Raw genomic sequence first — 18,615 nt, 5'->3', positions numbered from 1 at the left:
TCCAGACACGTACATGGAGGTAAGTAAATCAATCATGCATAGCTCTGCTATGAGTGATTAGCAGAACAATAAGTTTGGCCCTCAGTGGGTGAAAAGAGAGTGCTCAGCCCTCTGATTCTGTCCTGCAAAAGCACCTCACTGACCCCCATCAGATAGGAGTTACATGAATAGGATAATTGAAAACTTAATTTGCTGTACATGACAGATGATTCTTTCTTCATCTGGGATCATGCTTAGACATTTATTTCAATAGCTTCAGTTACAAAGAACAAATAATCTCCTACCTTCCAGTCACTTTCCAGGACAATCAAGTTATTCTGAATTGCAAAATCTTGGAAGATAAATCCATGGTACCTTCAAACAGCACATCTTGTAAGTGAAGATTCTCTTCATTAGCATACGTTTCTATTAATTGAAGTTGACTTATCACTGAAATACTGAAGATCTAAATTCTGAAGCATTTAAAATTCCACTGGTCCAGCATGCTAAATTCTACAAGAACTTTGGGTCACAGAATGAAAGGTGGGCATCCACAGGGAGGTACAGGCTCCACCTTAAATTTCCCAGGGTGTGTTACACATTACGGGGTAAGGAAGTTGAAATATCTGTCGACTTCCATCCATTCCTAACACGGTCATACCCGGTTCTACTATTTCTTGTGTTGCTTGCAGGTTACTTCAAGTGAAACAAAACTATTCTGTTTCTTTTCATGCCTGACCAACATCATTACTGATTTGTTTTACTTTTTTTCACCTCTGTCATTTGAAATGTCAATGCCCCTGCTGTCTACCTATTGCTGCTCCTTCCATCAAGCAGTTCTTAAAACAAAACAAAACTGTGCCTTGCCATTATGAGTTGAGACCAATAAGCTGCATTGAGAGCAATTTGCTAACACTCTTAATTAAAAGCTGTAATGTGCATTTTTATTGGCTAATTACAGAATAGTGGCTGCCAGAAGACTGGTTCAGGACAGGCAGCACAGGACAAGGAACAAAGTCTTTATTTTTTATTCATTTATTAAATTTATATTCCACTGTTCCACTAAAAATAGTGCTCAAGATGGCTAAGAATGAAATATAGAAAAATAGCAAATTTACAATCAAAATATTAAAACTCATAAATTAAAAACATGTCCAATTAAAAAAAATCAAATAAAAAAAAGACAAAAGACAAATATTACTGTTTAGTAACAATAATATACCAGGTGTGAGACTCAGGGAAAATGTTCCATCAAACTTACTTCTGCAGATGGGGTTGGAGAGAGTGTCCTTGGAGACTGCAAGACATGGGAGAAAGGTTATAGATAGACTTTTGCTCCTGGTATGTTACAAGTAACTTAGTAGTAACATTTTCAGGTCTATTATAAAAGGTGAAAACATGAAAAGGTGATTTGAGCCATCTAACTCCAGGGACTTCCATCAGACTGCCCAAGGTCTGACTCCCAGATCTAGGAAACTGCTTGAGTTACAGGCCACCAAAAAAATCCCACATGTGCTTAATTTAATCAAATATTCGGTAAGACTAACCTCATAATAGATGATTCTGATAATAGCTTGTTTATTTAAAAAAATCATATACCACCCTTCATTACCAAATAACAGGGTGTTGTAGAAAATTCATTAAGACAACCAACAATAAAAAACAAAGAGAAAAAAATGAACAAAAAAGAATCTGCTAAGCTAGGTAACAAAATCAGCAAATGCCTGGGTAAATAGATGCATTGTTAACACTTATAACACTAGCTGCAAGTTCATTATAGGTTATAATCAATTTATAAACACTAGCTGCAAAGATGACAATAAAAAACATGAGTACTCTTGAACAATTACTCTAGATCTGTGGAAAGGAAATATCAAAATTATATGTAAAGGAAAGAAGTAGAAAAATTAGTCATTTTTTTTTTTTATACCTGTTGTTATGTGAGGATCTCTTCACAATATGTTATCTCAAACTTTTATAAAGTGTATCTCCACATGCTGATTCAATTACAAACTGCCATTTCAGGCTACAGATGCCGGATGAGTATATTTCCTATGTTGCTACCACACCCTTCATCCAAGATCTCATTTCACCCTCTCAGTCAGCACCCTCTGATGTATATTAGGCTAAGAGATAATGATTAACACAACTCTGTGATCTTCATAGCTGAACAGGGGTTTTAAACCACATCCAACCACATAAGCCACTGCATTACATGCATTCTTGGGTGTGTTCTTGGATGGCCTGGGTTTGTGGTGGAAGTACAAACCCAAACTGAAGCTCAATACAAGCGATGGATCCAGAAGAGCCATGAGCAGAAGGAAAATAACAACTAGCACAACAAAATTCTAATGCAACTGGTGCAAGAAAATAGCACAACTTGTGCAACTAGCGCAAAAAAACCCACAAAGAACTAGCATAGGAATTTACAAAATGCTGCAAGAAGTAGGTTCTGCAGCAGTACTCCATCTTCTGAACAAATGCTGAACAAATGCATTCACAAGTGGGAGAACATCTGTGGATTTAGTTTCAGTTTTCTTGTGCAATGCTCTAGTGAAGCCCTGCACAACTCACCTGACCTACCAAGTTGAATGAGGTCCACCAGCCATACCTGGTGGGCTACCTGAGGCTCAATATACCTCTTAGTTTTTCTGCCTGCCTGGGACTGCAAAAGGGAGACTTGTCAAGTGTCTGGTAGACCATAAATCATGGCTGATGGGCTGTGTTGAGCTTGGTGGGTCAGATGTTGTGCAGCCTTGATCTATCATGATATGTAAATCCGTCTTTCCTTCCATGAAGTGAAGACAATTTCCATATATGGAAGGGCATCTTTGGATCCAACTGTATGTTTACTGCACCATCACCCCGCCCAGTCTCTGAAATTATATAGTGCCATGGTACATCTGATGATGCAGCATTCACAATGTCATCCTCAGATCTACTCTTGCCAGTTTCATCATGTAAATCTGTCATGAAATTGGTACTGGTTGCCAATCTTCGATTTGAATAATGTCTCACAATATAGAAAGGAAACATATTCAGGATTTGTCCAGCCATCTCTTGTTTAAGTTTATCCACAGTCACAAGATAAACCAATGATTGCAAATCAAACATCATAGAAAGTGACTTTGTTTCACACCATCGTTAGCTTTGCATGTTGTCATTCCACCACCAATCCCCTCTAGGGATTTTGCACTGTCTTTTTTCAACTTACACTTTCATCGTGCACAGGAGAACTGCCATATCTCGAACTCTGAGTCTGTCAAGGAAAGTTTGGGTTCATCACTCTTTTTGTAAATTCTAAAGGTTTTAACAAAAAATAATGCAGAGCAAAGCCTATAAGCTACAGATCTCAGACGTAGTCGGGCAGTAAAAGGAAATACCCAGATGGAATCTAGTTAAAGTGGAATACCCTGGGGCTTGACCCTCATGGTCCACAACTGGTCCATTTTTCTGGTGTTGAAAGTCCACAGAACAAAACTGTTAGGGTTTTCATGACTGTCAGCCATGTTATATGAATGAAACTTAGTTCTCTACATTTTTAAAGGGGTAAAGGACTTTACACCAAATTCATAGTCTGTTATATCTTTACTTCTGGGTATGCAGGAACAGAGAGCATTACTAGGCTCCAAATATGAAGGCTTAAGGATATTCCCGAGAAGAACTGAGAAATACTGTTGCACTAAGAGCATAAGATGAGCTGAGCTGGATCAGACCAAAGGCCCATCTAGTGGCCAATCACATACTTATCAGAAGCTAGCAAATAGGACATGAGTGCAACAGCACTCTGGTATTCAGAGGCATGCTACCTCTTATACTGGAGATAATATATAGCCATCCTGACTAGTAGCCCTTGATAGTCAAATTCATAGAGGATAAGGCTAAGACATGTCAGGGATGCTCTGACTTGGATTACTGTTCTGAGCAGGGGGTTGGACTCGATGGTCTTGTAGGCCCCTTCCAACCCTACTATTCTATGATTCTGTCCAGGTAGGTGGCTATCACTTGCATATCACTAATGCAAGGTATATCCATTGCAGTGGTTCTTCCACTGCAAAAGAAGACTGAGCACAGGCAGGGGAAGGGAGGAGAGTATATGGCCCTTGTTACAGCACCCCCCATAGTGAGGCCTATGTCCCTCAATGGTTTGTCTGATAGGCATGCCTCTAAATCAGGGTACTGGGCCTGATGAATGAATACTTTCACACCTTCAGTGTCTGTTATTATGAACAATGGAAGCAAAACAGGACATAACTCCAATCTGTTCCAAGGGTTAGTTTAGTTCACAGAGGATAGAAAGACCCAGAAGTAATGTTATATGGACCCTGAAGGAATGGAAGTCTAGAAAAGCATCTTTAGCTTGTGTTAGCAGTGATACCATGAATCATGCTGAGTTGGGGGTCAGAGAACCAGTTCCATGGTTCATTTCCATGAAATACAGACATGAAGCAAGGGGAAGGGAGTGAACAAGCGGTCCATCCCTGCTTTGTCTCAAGGAATGAATCCAAGAAGCCTAAGTTATGCATCAAGCAAAATATCTTCCAATCAAAGACTGGACCCAATCCAAGGCCATTTCCATGTTACCATTTGGGTAAAATGATAGCAGTGCAACACAGCATCAGAAGAGGGTGTAATTCTATTTACTATTGTTTAATATCAAAGGGTCATTTTTTAGCATTTCTAGTTTGGAATCTACTGTCCTGACTCAAGTGCAACTCCCATCCGCTCTGCTAAGAATGTGCTTCCCTGTGCTTCATTACAGGATGGGTGATTTCATCAATCACAGGGTAGCAGTCAGCTTATACAAAAAGACACTGTCCCATACAAAAGCAAGGGTAAGGAAAGCAGCAGCAGAAGCAGCAGATGGCTTGAAGGTCTTAAAAAGAAATGCAGCCAAAACAGCATTCCTGGGGGGGGGGGAGTGAACAATGACAAAAGGCATCACAATCATATACCAAAAGCAGTAAGCAGCCAAGAGGTCTGTCTTTCATCAGTCCTTGGACACTATGGTGGAAGAGAAGCTGTGAGCAGTTTGCAAACAAGAATTCCCCACTAAAATATGCTGCAATCAAACACCAAGTCTTTCCCTACCAGAATTATGTATTCCTAGATGACTGGCACATCAGACCCACTGCATTCGTTCCTTGGTGGAACACTATTGTAACTAGAAGATTAACTGGTTGGCTTCCACTAGATGGTGCTATGCGAAAACATTTTCCGTAGCAAGGTCTGAGCACTTCAGAGATTAAGGGTGCAATCCTATAAAGTTTAGACAGAGAAAAGTCATACAACTCCCAGCAGCTCCCAACCAGCCATGTTAGGAGTTGTAGGACTTTTTCTGTCTAAACATACGTAGGATTGCACCCTAAATTATCCAGCAAAGTTGGTGGGGAAAATCTGTTTCACTGATAACATAGAGGAACGCACAAAGCTCAAGTAGAGTCAGTAGCTATGGGAAGCAGAAAATAGGAAGCAAAGAAAACACCCAAACCTGTCAGGAAAAGGCTGTGGTTAATATGACAGAAACTACTTTGAGACTGATAGGTTCTTTTTTTTCCTTTAATGACCTAAACACAAGGAAACGTGGATGCAGAAAGATGCTTCCTCAGTGAGCAGAGAAACATGCCAATTCTTGGAGAAAAAGAAAGATGTGCTCTGGTGTAATACAGGATAATCAATATACACTGGAACTAGAATAGACAGCAGTAGACTAGTGCTTACCGGGATTCAAGAGCCAGTAACAAGATCTGGCCATTCAAGGGCATGATGGCATATTCTCCCACCAAATAGCTAGATAATTTAGGTTCAAACAAAACTGGAGAACAGCTGGAGAACAGTTGCCCAATGGAATAAAGACACAAAGTCTCAGGATATTGAAAAATATGTAGTTTTATTCTGAGGAGTAGCCCTACACATTTCAGCCCTGACTGATTTATATGGGCCTTCTTCAGGGGTCTGTATTTCTAAAAGTGCCTGCAGAGATATCTGCAAAAAGATGAATCCTGTGACATGTAGGGCTACTTCTTGGAATAAAATTACATATTTTTTCAACATCCTGAGACTTCATCTCTTTATTCCATTGGATAATTTAGGTATCTACTCTATTACCAATACTTAGACAATGCATACAACACAGGGGAATATCTTAGGATTCAATTGAAATCTCCAGATGAAAAAACACTTTAAGAATCTGGCATTCTTAGTATAGGTCAGTTTCCCCAGTGGAAACATTTTGAAATAACTGATCTAGTAGGAAACAAGGACTTCTTACAGGGCCGTGATGGATAATCATTATCCAAAAGACAAATGCCTGAATTAAAAGAGGAAGGGCTTAGCTTTGATTGTGTACATTTTCATTTATTTTCCTTTTGTTTACAATCCTACAAGTTTTCATAAATGAATCTCCCAATCCACTTTGGTTTTGTTTGCTGATAATAGAGGGAAAAAAGGATGCAGATAATGATGAAGCCAGAAAAACATAGAGCCAAGTATATAGCGAAGTCACGTGAATAAACATTATCAACTGTGCAGAGGTTTACTACATAAACATTTTAAATTCGCATCTACTGTCAACTTGGCATTATGTTTAACTATTGGCTATCCTTTGCAAATAGTTACCAGTGTTCTTCTTAGGGTAATTAATACAAGCAGTTAGTGTCTGAAAAGCTGTTTACATAGGCAATTATTTTTTGCATTACACAGAAGCTGTCAAGGGTAATGTTTGTTAAGATTTATGCCGTATAAGTATTGTGCAAGGTGTGCACAGATTTTGTAATGTTAAACATCTTGAATCTGAACCCAGTTCTAATACTCCATTCCTGGGTGCTGCCTGCACACTTCCCAAAGCTTTCAGTGGTTTCCAGTTGGACGCTCTATTTTCCAGTATCTGGCAAATCAGAGTTGATTTTGATTATTAAGCTTTTCACTATTCAAGGAAGATTGTTTCATTCCAGAGAAATTACGTATTTCTTTTCTACTGGATTAGAACCCAGATCTCAGTAGGGTCAAGACCTGTTTTGATTTCACCACACTTCATGCTTCACAGACAATGGCCACACATAGGCCTGGAATAGAACACAGATAAGCGGAAGGTAGATGTGTTGGATTTCAACTCCCCCAAACCCCTGCCAGCATGGCCAATAGTCAGGAATGCTGGGAGATGAAGCCCAAAACATGTGGTGATCTGCTTTTTGTCACCCCTGGGATACAAGATATGATCATCTATCGTGGGGTTGGGTGTTTTGTTTCTTTTTGTTTTAAAGAAACTGCAGTCACAGTGTGTGTGTGTGTGTGTGTGTGTGAGTGTGTGTGAGTGTGAGTGTGAGTGTGAGTGATCTTATCAGGCTCTTATCATGGCAAATGGAGAGAGGAGTCTAACCCTTCCCCTACTATCTTGCTGTCAAAAAACCTGCCATTTCCCCTGAAGGTCCCATTGAAGCAAATGGGAGCTTCAGGGCAAATAGCAGGTTCATGGAGGCAATTTGGGGCAGAAAAATAGGGGGTAAGGGCAGACCGCTCCCCATGTACCATGGTCCTGATCAAGACTGCCGCCCCAGCAGCTGCACTTTATAAACACTCACACACACATACACAATCAGTCACATGGTAATACCATTGTCTATACTAATACTATTGTCTATACTATACTATACTGTTCTCCCATTTGGGATTATGTACTCTATTCCCAAAAGATCACCTCAGGGCCAGTGTCAAGAGTAGGGTAGGCATGGCTGGGCACCTGCCAAGGGCCTACAACCCAACAGGGGTCCACTGACAAGAGCCCCCTGGAGTTGCTCCTCCTCTTCACCAGCAAAACCTGCTTGTTCACCTGCCTCTCACTCTGGCCGAGATAAGGATGGTGGTGAGAAGGAGGAGGGGCAGATGCCATTGCCCACTGGCTTTCTGCCAGTCGAACAAGTAAGTGATAGCACTAATGAGAAAGAGGAGGCGACCAAGGCTGTTTCCATGCCAAAACCTGGCCTGAACCCCTACTGAAATGGATCTAGATAATCGGTCTCATCCAAGAGTGTCTGGAGCTGGTTGGCAACCACCTGCTTAAGAACCTTGCCCAGGAAAGGAACATTTGTGATGACTGGCCTAAAATTACTAAGACTTTCCAGGTCCAGCGAGGGTTTCTTTAGGAGTGGTCTCACTACTGCCTGTTTGAGGTGGCCCAGGACCACCCCCTCTCGCAAGGAGGCATTAATCACCTCCCTGGCCTGGACAGCTGTTCCTTCCCTGCCAGTTTTTATCAGCCAAGAGGGGCAAGGATCCTGAGTGTGTCCTATCACTTAATGTTTGCACTGTCTTTATAGGATTTATATTTCCTGGAATAAATTTATCAATTCCCTTTTGACATCTTCATACATACAAGACTCTAGTACCCCATTCCCAGTTCAACATCTGTGTTGAAGACTGTAGTGGCAATCTGTTCGGAACACATTAATCAACCAACAAAATAGAAGCCATAAACTACAGCTATAATGAGCAACAAATGACAAAAATGGGCACCATGTTATCCTTTCTCTCAGAAGACAGATTATTTTGTTAGGCTTATTATTAGTTTCTTTGTCCTTCAGCACTAATGTCTTTGTCTTTCTCATTTCCACAAGACCAGTGCACGTTATTTTTTGCCTCAACTGTACAAACAATGCAGCAGGCAAGAGTTCCTGAAGGGCTCTGCAAGTGACTTGCAAATACAATTGACACATGCTAGGTACATACATAATCTGCACTATCTGTGGGAAAGGCAGTCATTTAGGGAGTCCTTTGGAGAAGGTAAATTCTTCTTAAGCCACTGAGGATCAAGCATTTCTGTAGTTTACATAGGTGAACTAAGCAGAGACTTGCCCCAGCATTTGTATATATTCTGAAATATGGTAGGTTACATCCAGAAGGATACAGGGATCACATGAAAAATGGCACTGTGAAACTGAAGCAACCCATGTAGAAAGTGAGATGTACAATCTAGAAGCAAACAGGTGTTTGTCCTGATTTTCTGAATGCTTGACTGGTGGGCTAACCTATTCCATACTATCCCTTAATTCAACTAGTACCGGTTAAGTTTTGTCTGACCTTTGGACATTGACTGCCTCAGTTGAAGCAGCTAACTCTACTAATATATGTTGCCATGCAAACCCAAATAACCCAAATAAATACATACCCAAATAACTTCCTTGTAACCAGTCAATCTGTTTTTCATGGTTTAGTGTGAATAATCATTATTTTGGTGCCCATGCATCACACAAATGCTGCAGATACATACCAGTTTTCCTTCAAGCCTGTGTGCCAATCCTACCGTACTTAGACCCTTTTGTTGCCACAGAAAGCTCAGAAACTCTCGACTCCCCACTGGTGGTTCAAAATCACATACTGCTAGCTAGCTCCACTATGCTTGCTTCATACATGCTCTTGGTAGCTGCCCTGAAGCAGTGAGGAAAAAGGCACTGCAAACTAAATATTTGAACAGGTGTCCTTTCAGCTGTGGGTGTTAATGAAAAAAGATAAGAGACAAAGCAGAGCCATATGCTTGTTTTTGCAGCAGCCATCATGCCACAAGACAAAGACCATCATAATTCAAGCGTGGAGAGATGTGAAGCATTTGGATGGAACACCAACAGCAGCAGCACCATTTAAAAAAGGACAGAAGCGAACCTGGCTTTTCATAATAGCGCGTATAAGAAGAGAATGGGTGACTCCCCAGTTCATTACCTCTCCAAGACTCTGCCTTTCCTGTCTCTCCTCGTAGGCAGAGGTGTAGAAGGGCTCATAAGTAATTAGGTCCGGACGCTCAATATCATAAATGGCCTTGACTTTGGGGATGGCTGCTAAATCCTTATAATCAAGGATCTCATTGTCTACTTTTGCCTGAAGGTCAAAGACAGAAAATAAATTAACACACAAACTTGTAGATTTTGTTGTACGCAATTCATTTTTGAGGGACTTTGCTTATGTAGTAGAGTTAAAGAAAGCCTTCATTGCCAGGCCATTAATTTTAAAGGAAGCAACCATTCCTCCGCTTTGGTCTTTAGCATCTTCAACGGGGTGGAACATTTTGTTGTTGTTGCATTAAGGCCTGAACTTGGCAATACATTAGTCCTAGTCTGCTATGAATTCTATATCCAGCTCCGCCAATAACTCAGTGGGTAGTCTTTGGGAAGTACCTTCCTTATTTTGAGTTTATTTTCCCATCAGTGAAATATGTCATACATACAGTCACCCCTGCCAATCTCTATCTCAGAGACATGTTGAGAACAGTACGGGCAGCAGCCCAATGACAGGTAAGTATAATTGAGTTTTATTATTGTTGCTAATCGCATTTCTGTCCCACCCATCCCCAAGAATTCAAGGCAGCCTACAAATGATTAAAAATTGTTCATAATGTGCTCAGTTATTTATTTATAAATATATTAAAATATAAAGCTAAAATGTCTAACACAACCCTACTCCAAGAAGAAAGCAGTACGAGACAATTTTGAACTATTTTACTGAAAACTACTCTAGTCTGCCCAATAAAAAAGCGTTCCTTAAAAAGGAAAGCTAATGGTGTCTGAGGAAAAAACTGTGATGTTGGGTTTTACTGTCACCCCTTTGGGAGTGAGCTCTGTAACTGTGGATTTACTTTGTGTCTTTTCTCATCTGGCCTGGCACACAGATATTACTATAATAATTTAAAGCTACACATGCTAGCTATAATGGCCTTGTAGGAAGGGGTGTCTCCTAGATATGTGGGGGTCAAGTAATTTCAAGCTTTATAGGTACTTTTTACAGCATTGTGCTTCTTGATCACTTCAGCACATTTCAGCACATTCAAATGTTCATGATATGGGCTAGTCTATAAGGACTACTTGATACAAAGAGTCCCAGCTCAGCATAGGAGATAAGACTAGATGACATTCTCAGACATCATCTTGCCACCTGGGTTGGGCCACATACGTAAGTAGTTCAAACTGAGGTATGGCCCAACCCCAAGTGGCAAGATTTGCATATATAAATTCCCAGGTTTCAATCCCTGCTTTCTCAAGTTACAGGGTTTGGGGAAGCAGGACCAAGGAAGACCACTGACTCAGACCTTGCAATGTGCTGCTATTCAGAGTGGACAGTCCTGGCTATTTCCATTGTTCCATTGGTCTGGCCTTCTATAGCTCCTATAATTCTTGGTAATTCTTTGGTATGATTATATCAGGAATGAACACACAGAGATTATAGATTAAGCAGAATATGTCTAACCTTGAATTATTTATCACATTAAAGCCTATTCAGGCCAATCTCATTTAAAAAAAAACAAAAATCAAACTGGAATATTTACATTTAAGTCAAATCTGTACACATCCCAAGATTGGCCTATGTAAACCCACTTCAGCCATGTTGCCCATTAAAAAATATGCAACTCTCTGGCACATTAGGATGAATAACAATAGAAGAACAACAAGTGTGTGTGCAGAGGGTGGGTGTGGGGACAGAACGAAACACAGCATGAGATCAATTAATGAGCCTAGTGCCCCACACAACCTCACATTTCTATATATCGTTTCCTTTCTCCTACATATCCTTCCTCTTCCTCTATCCCTGCTGTGTCTCTTATTTTGCACCTCTCCTTCCCCGCCCCCTGCTCTGTCCTGTCCACCTCTGTCCCTGCCACATATTCCCTGGTTTGCTTGTTTGCCTCTTCCCCTGTTTGTCCCTTGTTTTTGTTTTGGCTTCTATCGTTCCTTCTCCACATTCTCCTACCTCCTGCTTTCTGGTCCTAGCTGCACTCTTCCTTCTTACCTGCTTTTTTGTTTTCCTCTTTCCCCCAGTTCTGCTTTCTGCTTGTCTTCCTCCTCTAAATTGTTTCTGCTCCCATCCCTTCCATTTCACACATCTTTGTTCATCTCTTTCCTTTCTCTCCATGCCCCCCTCCAACACACACACACACTGGCAATCCCCGGAACTTTTGGAACCCTGTCATGCAAGCCCTGGTTCTAAAGGACTTTTGTAGCAACAAACTTGTGTGACCTGGTTCACATGATCACCAGGGCTAAAACAAGGCATGGTAGCTTGTTTAAGCCATGGTGCACGCTAGGTGCAGCTTGCTGTGTCATCCAAACCCCGGTGGCATTGCTTGTTGGAGTGGGGGAACAACCCTGAAATAACCCAACAACAACCCATGGGTTATTTGAGGATTGTGCTCCCTTCCAACAAACCATGCCACCTGGGTTTGGATGACAAGACAAGCTGTGCCTGGCTGGGCAATTAGGCAAATGGCACCTGGCATGTGCCATGGCTTAAACAAGCCACTGCGGCTTGTTTAATCCATGGTGATTGTGTGAACCAGGCTGGTGACCCAGGTCTGTGCAGTTGCGTTTTAGCTTATCTTTTTAGGGTGTCTGCCTCCTTTGGTTTTTTTATTTTTGGTACTTTTGCAAACTTTGAGGTTCTGCTGATGCTGCCAATACCTCCCTTTTGTGGGTGGGTGGCACCATTTTGGCTACAGAAGCATTGGCACTTACCTCACGGTTGGAAAGAGGGGCTCAATTAGTGCGGTCCTACGCACGTTTACTCAGAAATCAGTCCTACTGAGTTCAGTGAGATTTATTCCCAGCTAAGTCTGTACAGGACTGCAATCTCATAGCACAGTCCTATGCATGTCTGAATGTAATGGGCCTTACTTCTGAGTAAATACGCATAGGGCTATGTTGTTAGGGTTGTCGTATACCAAAGAATGGAAGGAAGAATTTATATTCTTCCATTTCATTTATCTGCTTTTAGCAGATAGGTGAAGGGTTTAAATGGCTGAGATAATCCAAAATGTTTGGAAAAATCTGAACTTTGGATAAATGGGAGTAATGCTTGCAGAGAGTTACGTGGAATGTTGCTATTAAGGAAGTTATTAAAAATATAGTTAATTTTTTTGTCAGCATTACTTGACTTTTTTTTCTGCGATAGCAAATACATACTATTTCTAGTTGCTAAATTTACATTACAAACAGATGTGCATTTAATTATAATATGTATTCCTCAAACATATTAGAATAATGTCCAGGCCTAACAAAATGACCTTGTGCAACTGTAACTTTTAAAAGCCAGTTTTGGTTAAAACTGGAGCACTGTGTCTGGACATTTTAAAGCTACTGCTATTAGGACATTTTAATTACTCCCTTGTGCATACAAATCATATATAGAGGTTGCCTGGTACTGCAGATTAGAGGCTGCGCTATGTAATGACAAGTTGCCTTGGCTCTGAATCCACCCATGTGAACATCCTGGCTTCACTCTAGAATGTGCTCTGTAGCTTGAAATCAGCAGCTGGGATAAGCAAGCTGGGAAAGATAAACTGAAAGGGGTCTCAGGCTCCACCTGGACAGCTTGTAGGTTCCTGCAAGGAAAGCCTCCTGAGTGATTCCATTAGTATTTAGGGTAATCTTCTGATATATTACCACTGTACTTCCTTGCCTTTTCCAGAATTATATGTTCACAGTGGAGGCTAAGACCCCTTTCAGTTTTACAGTATTCAGATATGCCTATGCTCTGTTTCCTGTTCCAATATATTTTTTGTTGGCACCTTGGCTTGCCTCTGGCTCAGGCTCTACAAACCTTCCCTGAATTTCTCAGTCCTACCAGTCATGCTACCTGCTACTCTCCCTTCACCTTTCTGGAATTCAGACTGGCTCATCTCATCAGCCTTTGATTTCATCTTGCCCCTTGGTCAGGCACTATTGCCAGACTACCTTGTAGGAAAACTATTGAGCCTGCAAGTATCCAGGATGTTCTCTCCCTCTGAGGGATCCTGTCCTGAAGGCTGACACCCTTCTCCAAGTATTTATTAGTCTGATGACCCCTGGCATGTATCTTAACACACCAGCTTGGTGACAAGTCCCATACACACATTTTAAAAAAAGAAATATTCAAAATCTCCAAGGCTTCTTTCTTCGCAATTACTCATTATAGGATAGAATGGAATCCTCCAGTGGAAATTTTTCTCCAGAGTACTTTGCAATATGACTGGCAATATCTGATCAATAATCTGCAAAACAACATGTCAAGCATTCTGCAAGACATGTTTTTCTGGCAGAGGTTTTTGAGCATGCCTGGTGCAAGGGTGAATAAATGGAGACTGAGACATTGTCTGGTAACCAAAAATCTCAGTTGTTATTTCTTCACTAAGGTATCACTAACAAATAAATAATAATCAATAACTAATTAAAAAAAGATACTATGAAATTATACTTACATAGATTGAATGCCCTGGTGAGCCAGGTATACTGGATCCGGGCCTAGAATAAATACTTTCTGAGGACGTTCTTGTAGGCTGTAAATAAAACCAAAAACATTCACCTGTAAAGGCATGGCTGGACTTTATATCCTGTTTGAAACACAGAAATCTACACTCATAATGGTCAAATTACCAAATCAATATTTATCAATGAAAACTGCAAAGTTTTATTATGAACTTGTGAAGCAGGCTGGGTTTTTCTATGTGGAGAGGGCACTGTGTTTTGTGGACAGGAAGCGCTTTTTTCTCTAAGGCATACATAACCAGCAAGGATGAATGCAAAACACCAACACATCAGAATGGCATCGTTGCCCATTCCTGGGAATGCTGTTGCTCAAGTGTGCTGGAACCCCGCTAGAAAAATCAAGGCTAGGCTCCAGAACCTGCCTGACAAAACCTGTGTGCCTCCTAATGCTTACACGAAGGTGTAACATAATAAATATCACTACAGCAATGTTACAAAAAGTGGGTAGGGAAGAAAGAGATTTGGCCAAGTACAGCTAATCAAAGAGAAAGGAAATGTCCCCATTTTGAATGCTTTACAACTGGCAATAATAAAATGCCTTAACTTTTTCATGGTGCAATCCTACACATATTTGAGAGTAAGCCCTGCTGAACTCAATGGGGCTTTCTTCAGAGTAGACATGCATGATGAGATTGCATGGTCAGGCACTTAACATTTACATCACTGCAGATATAGCAGTAATGTGGACAGTTTCAATATTATATTTTTAAATGGCCCACAACAGTGATTAAACTGAGAAAGACAGAACATTCTTTATAATCATTTACCATTTATGGCTTTCAAATATCCACTATTCTGAATATCAGACATGTACCACAGACTTGTCAATACAGAGTAGTAACTTTTGAATATCTGCTTCAAAAGGGGCCAGAGATTCTCAAAATATTTGTGTATAATCGGCTGGTATTGCTTCTTTTTTCTCCTGTGCATCTTGCTTCTTCTCCTTACGGTTGGCCCTGCTATGCAACAACGTGAAGCACCCTGCTTCAGGCAGCACTGTCTTGGTGGTGGTAGATATATGAACGCAAGAACTGGTATCAGAATAATATAGCAAGACTTTTTAAAGTGTTGTCCTAACAGAGGTGTGTGTGTGTGTGTGTGTGTGTGTGTGTGTTTGCTATTTGGGTTTCACTTCAGGCAGCAAAATGCTCCTCCTTAAATCTGCTCTATCTTTATACTTTAGTTGTTGGGTTGAAACCTTAAGCACTGTACTTTAAAATCCTCTGCTGAATTGGGAGATGGCAGACACAACTCCTTCTCATTTTCCCTCCAATTCTTTAGCCTGGCCTCCCACCTCTGCTATAGCAAGCAGGAATACGTGCTGTGTGCTACATGGATGGCAGGTGGGGCAGGAAAGCAGAAAAAAGAAAGAACTGCGAAGAGGGGACAGGGTGGGAGAAGCCATGGCTGCCTCGTCTCCCGTTTCAGTGGCTGGATTTAAAGGCTTGAATGATTTAAAAGGGCCTCTTGAGGTTGTGACCTGGCACCTCTCTCCCATTCTCATTTTGTAAATCCATTTTGAGGTAAAGCACCACCTTTTGTTCTTGTCTTGCACCAGGTGTAGTCCCTGATTAGAGACTGGGTGCTTGTTCATGCTGAAGACACATTCACAAAACACCCTCCTAGTTGGATACAGTAGCAAACATCCAGGAATGTGGCTGGAATGTGTCCCAAGACTGTTATCTGTTCTCCTGGGATACACTGCAGTCAGTGAAAAGGAAGGCAGCTGTGCAGAATTCTCATAACATGCTGGTACTGCATTGGTTCCCATCAGCTGTGCCTGCTGGGGAGTGGGGGGGGGGAGAGTACTACTGGGGGATCTCCAAGTATCTGGACCCTGCAGATCAGAAGTGTCCAATCACTGTATTCAGAAATGCCTAGGAACAGCTTTACTCTAGAGAGGGAATGCACTAAAATTATGAAGCCCAAGCTCCATATCATGGTCTTGAAATGGCCAAGAGCTGCATAGGGATAGGCAAGCTGGTACCCTCCAGATGTTTCAGAGTACAACTCCCACCAGTTTCAGACAGTGTGACCAGTGGTCGGGGATTATGAGGGCTGCAGTCCAAAAACATCTGAAGGGCATGAGGTTGGGAAAAGCTGCCCTAGAGCTTCACAGTGCCATTGTTTCTTCCTCTTTCTTAAACTGATAAGTGCAATTTACACTCCATCCACATAGCTGAGTGGTGAAAACCATGGGTCATGAGCTAAAAGGTCCAGTTTCAAAACTCAGCCCACACATGAGCTGTTTTATCTTAGCCATGTTTACTCAGAAGAAAGTTCCACTGACTTGGCTTGCATGATTAAATAAGCCACAGCGGGCTATTTTAGGCTTATCCAAGGGTTTCCCCCTCAAACAAACCATGCCATCTGGGTTTGCATGACACAACAAGCCATGCCTGGGTGGGTAATTAGGAAAATGGTGGCTAGTGCACACCAGGGATTAAAACTTGTTTGACTGTGCAAACTGGTATGTTCATAAGGGAGTGGGTCTTGCTGCCATAGGACAGCAGCCTGGACAGTCCTAATGACAAAACAAACAAGATAAAACTGGAAGACTAATTTTGGCTTAACTGCTCAACAAACAATAATCAAAGTGAAGTTATTTTCCTTTCCAATATCAGCCAGTATAGATCCTTTTGTTAGTCCACCAAAATCCAATCATGCAAAAACAAATAAATAAACACTGAGAGCTTATATTTCACTACAGAAAAATTAAAAATAAATCATGACAATTAAATGTTATAAAGAATAAGTCAAATAAATTTTAAAAACCCACAGTTAATTGCTCCTAGTAAAAGGTCAACATGCATGAATATGAATGAAAAGAAATGCAAAGCATTAAGCTAATCTGAACAGATGTGGGAACAACGATTTGTCTTCAAATCAATTAACTACTTCCCTCCAATCACAAAATTCATAGTGTGAGCTTTGTGGAACTGAATATAAAACTAAGAGGATCGTAAAATGGAGAAGGGGTTTGACAGTTTAAGTGTAGTTGGATATTTTAACTGGACCTCTGCAAGATTTTCATTCTCAACTTTTTCAAGGTGAAACAGGGTCTTCCAGAGGCACAACCCCCACTCACAAATAGTGCCTTTTTAATTGGTGTTTGCAGTGATCAGCAGTTCCCCTCTCTGTTACTGGTCTGATATCATTTTTTCTACCTAGGCTTCTTTCTTCCCCAGTGATTCCACCCAATCAGGGATCAGTTAGGGAACACAATAACTTCATGGTGCCATGTAGCCAACCGGATGACATCACTGAGGGCAAATGAAGCCCATGCATTGCTCTCTATTTAAACTGTCATGGAGAGAGAATGTCTCCATGCAAAGGCAACTGTACTGCCTTGGCAACACAGATTCTCATTCAAACGCAGCTGCACATGCCAATGTTGTCTATCAACATGATATGAAATGCAGTGGGATGTGCATCCACATTGTGGCATGAATAGGGACTATGGAGCATCAGCTCAGTTGCCTTGGCAATGGAGACATGGTTCCTCCCCCAACAAAAATTTCCATGACCTTTGAAGACCAAAAAAATCAGAAAAGAGAGGGTGGAGTAATGTGTCCCCCCCACCCCACTGCCTTTTAATTGACTGCTATTTAACAGTTAAACTCTTGGTGAACTTGTCCTTGTCCCTCACTGGCTAGCAACCAAGGCCAGAGAATAGAGATTGTACGCTGGAGCAAAGCAAACAGTGTGTCTTCCAGACATCACTGTCGAAATATTTGAGAAGACAGGAGCAAGGCTAGTGGGGTTTTCTTATCTTTTAGTAGATATTTCCTGTAGGGGATCCTAGCGCTTTTCTGCTGGGAAGTCAAACCCCCAGCTTTATACTAGTGCTTATCTTACCATCAATAAGCAAAATGGGTGTGCTGAGTTTTCAAGTTGTTTTTTTAATGGGATGCTAAAGGGTGCATTTGAACATGCTAGAAAGGTTGTTATTCTTGTGAAATATTCCCTAAGAAAGAACAGAGTGGACCTCAGAGATGGAAAGCCAGTCACTGTTCAGTGCAAGTTTTGGGCTTACAGTGGTATGAGCATGCTGGAAGACCTATCAACAGCTCGATTTTGCTCTTGTAAGGCAAAAACAAAAAAAGCTTAACTAGTGCTCTGCATCTTGGACATTATATAAACACATGCTTCACCTGTGCTTTATTTTTAAGCTTTCAAGTGGAATGATTAAGGTTAAAACATTTCCAGAACATTGACAGGCTGTAGCCTTATTCTCCTTTGCCTCCATTTTGCTTTCTTCCTTGTTCCTGTCCTCTCCTCCTCTCAATTAAATTTTATTCGCTTACCAGCTTTCTGTTATTTTGACCTTTAGAAAAATGACTGTCGGATAGCTCTT

The 18,615-nt window shown here is 41.1% G+C and overlaps 1 protein-coding gene across 6 annotated transcripts in view; it reads right to left on the bottom strand.

The window, feature by feature from the left end:
* ABLIM1 (actin binding LIM protein 1) overlaps window positions 1-18,615 on the bottom strand; it is a 310,327-nt gene that overhangs the window by 51,595 nt on the left and 240,117 nt on the right. For 3 of the 6 annotated variants that reach the window (XR_014789481.1, XR_014789480.1, XR_014789479.1), the window contains exons 9-12: window positions 14,192-14,269; window positions 9,691-9,846; window positions 3,194-3,238; window positions 1,241-1,276 (exon numbers count right to left, since the gene is read on the bottom strand). Coding sequence is in view for 1 of the 6 variants with exons in the window: in XM_084846146.1 (XP_084702272.1) it covers window positions 1,241-1,276; window positions 9,691-9,846; window positions 14,192-14,269 (270 nt within the window). In the remaining 5 variants the exon portion in view is untranslated. The remainder of the gene's footprint in view (window positions 1-1,240; window positions 1,277-3,193; window positions 3,239-9,690; window positions 9,847-14,191; window positions 14,270-18,615) is intronic. The other 3 variants (XR_014789482.1, XR_014789483.1, XM_084846146.1) reach the window with 1 other exon arrangement.

Source organism: Heloderma suspectum, chromosome 3, assembly GCF_057233095.1.
Source record: "Heloderma suspectum isolate Gila_16-S chromosome 3, 16-S_ref, whole genome shotgun sequence".
Classification (NCBI taxonomy): Eukaryota; Metazoa; Chordata; class Lepidosauria; order Squamata; family Helodermatidae; genus Heloderma; species Heloderma suspectum.
This window is presented reverse-complemented; position numbering and strand designations above follow the sequence as displayed.